The 2,573-nt window shown below is 40.3% G+C and overlaps 1 protein-coding gene across 1 annotated transcript; it reads right to left on the reverse strand.

The window, feature by feature from the left end:
* Positions 1 to 220: 220 nt before the first annotated feature.
* Positions 221 to 2,018, reverse strand: LOC136828979 (general transcription factor II-I repeat domain-containing protein 2-like). Its single transcript, XM_067087378.1, has 3 exons — positions 1,079 to 2,018; positions 544 to 722; positions 221 to 388 (listed from the first exon to the last, which is right to left on the reverse strand). Exons 1-3 carry the CDS (start codon positions 2,016 to 2,018, stop codon positions 221 to 223), a joined length of 1,287 nt encoding a protein of 428 aa, XP_066943479.1.
* Between the last annotated feature and the right edge of the window lie 555 nt (positions 2,019 to 2,573).

Below are 2,573 nucleotides of genomic sequence, written 5' to 3' on the forward strand. Positions count from 1 at the left end.
TAACAAACATAAAAGTTATAGCAGTGCAAGAACAATAAGATTAGACTACATCAGATCAAACAGTTTTGTAGGCTATGCCTACTGAAGGTGAGAATGAAACCAGAGTAATCTTATTTTCAAAGAACTGTATTTTTCATACTCCAAACATTTGTGAATATTAGTAATTAGGCTCAGCCCTCCATGCTAATTAACATCCCATCCCACTCACTCTCACCAAAATCTATCGGCTGCTACTAGCTCCTGACACTTGGCATCTTTTAGCATTCACAAGTACATCAATATCAGGTTTTAAATCCTGAGTAGCAACACATTTCACAATGTCATTCAAGTGTCCATTTGTTAACCTTGAGCGGTGCTTTGTTTTATTGAGGTTCATTACAGAGAACGCCTGTTCACACAGATAGGTAGTCCCAAACATGGATAAAATCTTTGCAGCCAGGGATGTTAATTTAGGTACCCTGGCAAGAGATATTGATAAAACGTATCCAAGCCCACTGAAGCAAATTTCTGCTTCATATTGGAATCACATTGCAAGTCAATTACCTCGAGTTGGATATCAGCAGGCATATCAGAAGCCTTGACTGTAAATGGCGAGCGAAAAAATGCAAATTCATTTTTAAGTTCACTAAAGATCTGAAACCTTCGCTCAAGCTCTTGCAACAATCTTGTTATTTTGTCTTTGTATTGATCCAAATCAGCATTAAGACCAGTCACATGCATAGCTGTGAGACATGGAAAATGAGAGGTGTCACCATTAGACAGCTGTGTCTCCCAAAGTGACAGTTTCAACTTGAATGATCGTATGTTTTCATAATACTGAGTGACAACTTTTTGTTAAGATTATTGAGATGCTGTGTAATATCCACCATAAAGGCAAGATCCTACACCCATTCTAGGCATTTAAGTTCCTTTACTGCGTTGCCCTTTTTCTCCATGAACTGTCCAATTTCCTCTCTTAATTCAAAGATGCGCTTGAGTACGGCACCTCAGCTTAACCACCGTACTTCAGTGTGGTATGGTAGGCCAGCTGGAATGTCATTATCACTGAGAAAACAGTCAAACTGACGGTGATTCAAACCTCGTGCTCTAATGAAATTTACAGTTTGCACAACCACAGTCATAACATGATCCATTTTTAGTGTTTTGCAGCACAACGCTTCCTGATGCAAAATACAATGAAATGTCCAAAAGTCTTGCCCTCCATTCGTGGCCTGCACTTTCTCTCTGAACTTTGTTGCAACACCTGCCTTTCTCCCAACCATTGATGGGGCGCCATCTGTAGCCAAGCTGACAGCACGGGACCAGTCCACTCCAGCCTTGTCCAGCACTCTAATGAGAGAGCTGAAGATGTCATTTGCTGTTGTAGTGTCCTTCATAGGCACCAACTCAAGGAACTCCTCAGTGATGGTCAAAGTCTCATCAACACCACGAATAAATATGGCCAGTTGAGCAACATCTGTAACATCGGTGCCCTCATCAATTGCAACTGAAAATGCAATAAATGACTTGATTTTGTCATTCATTTGCCAGCCGAAGTCTCCTGAGAGATCTTCAACCCTATCTGCAACAGTGTTCCTTGATAGACTAATGTTGGCAAAGGCAGGTCTCTTTTCAGGGCACACAACTTCTGCAGCCTTCGGCATGCATGTTTTCACGAACTCACCATCAGAATATGGCTTGGATGCTTGCACCAACTCGTTAGCAATAAGGTAGCTAGCTTTCACTGGTGCATCACTGACCTCACGGCTGCGAGTAAATGCAGACTGCTGTTTCTTCAGACCAGTTAATAATTCGTTTATCTTCTCTTTTCTTAGTTGTCCTTGCAAATGGTGATATTTTTCTTCATGACGAGTCTCATAGTGGCGCCGAATATTATATTCTTTGAGCACTGAAACTTGTTGATTACATACCAAGCACACTCGTTTTGTATTCACCTCTGTGAATAAATAATACTGAGTCCATTTTTCCTGGAAAACTCTGCACTCTGTGTCCACTTTTCTTCTTTTTGACAAAGACATTTTGGTAATGGGGTGTCAGTCGAATTTCTCGGACCATGCAAGATAAGATGCTTGCGTGAAAGAAGTGACTACCAGACTGCCCAAGTTATGTGCAGCAGCAGCAGCAGCAGTAACAGCTCATGTTGGGGCAATCGTCGATAAACTCGTACGTGTATGGAACAGGGATCGCCGTACGGAAAAAGATCAGACTACACTCGAATCACAGAATGCAGTTCCGATTTTTTTTTTTTTTTTTAGAGAGAGATGTTGAGATTATGCTACATGGTACATGCAGTATGATACATGGTACGTACAAAGACCCTCATTTATGATACATGTACCATAATTATGGTGCGCATGGCAACCCTGCCGCCAGCTCAAGGTGTCAGTGAGTGAAGCTATCTAGCGATGTGATTCGTGGAAACTAAGTTTTGATCTAAACTTGGCTGCAAAGCGCTAAAATGAATAAATAAATTGGTAAATAAATAGATAAATAAATAAAAAACGAATTAAAAAATATATAAGCAGATGAATGAATGAATAGATAAGTAGGTGAATAAATAAAGAAGTAATAAA

Source organism: Macrobrachium rosenbergii, chromosome 43 (genome assembly GCF_040412425.1).
Source record: "Macrobrachium rosenbergii isolate ZJJX-2024 chromosome 43, ASM4041242v1, whole genome shotgun sequence".
Classification (NCBI taxonomy): domain Eukaryota; kingdom Metazoa; phylum Arthropoda; class Malacostraca; order Decapoda; family Palaemonidae; genus Macrobrachium; species Macrobrachium rosenbergii.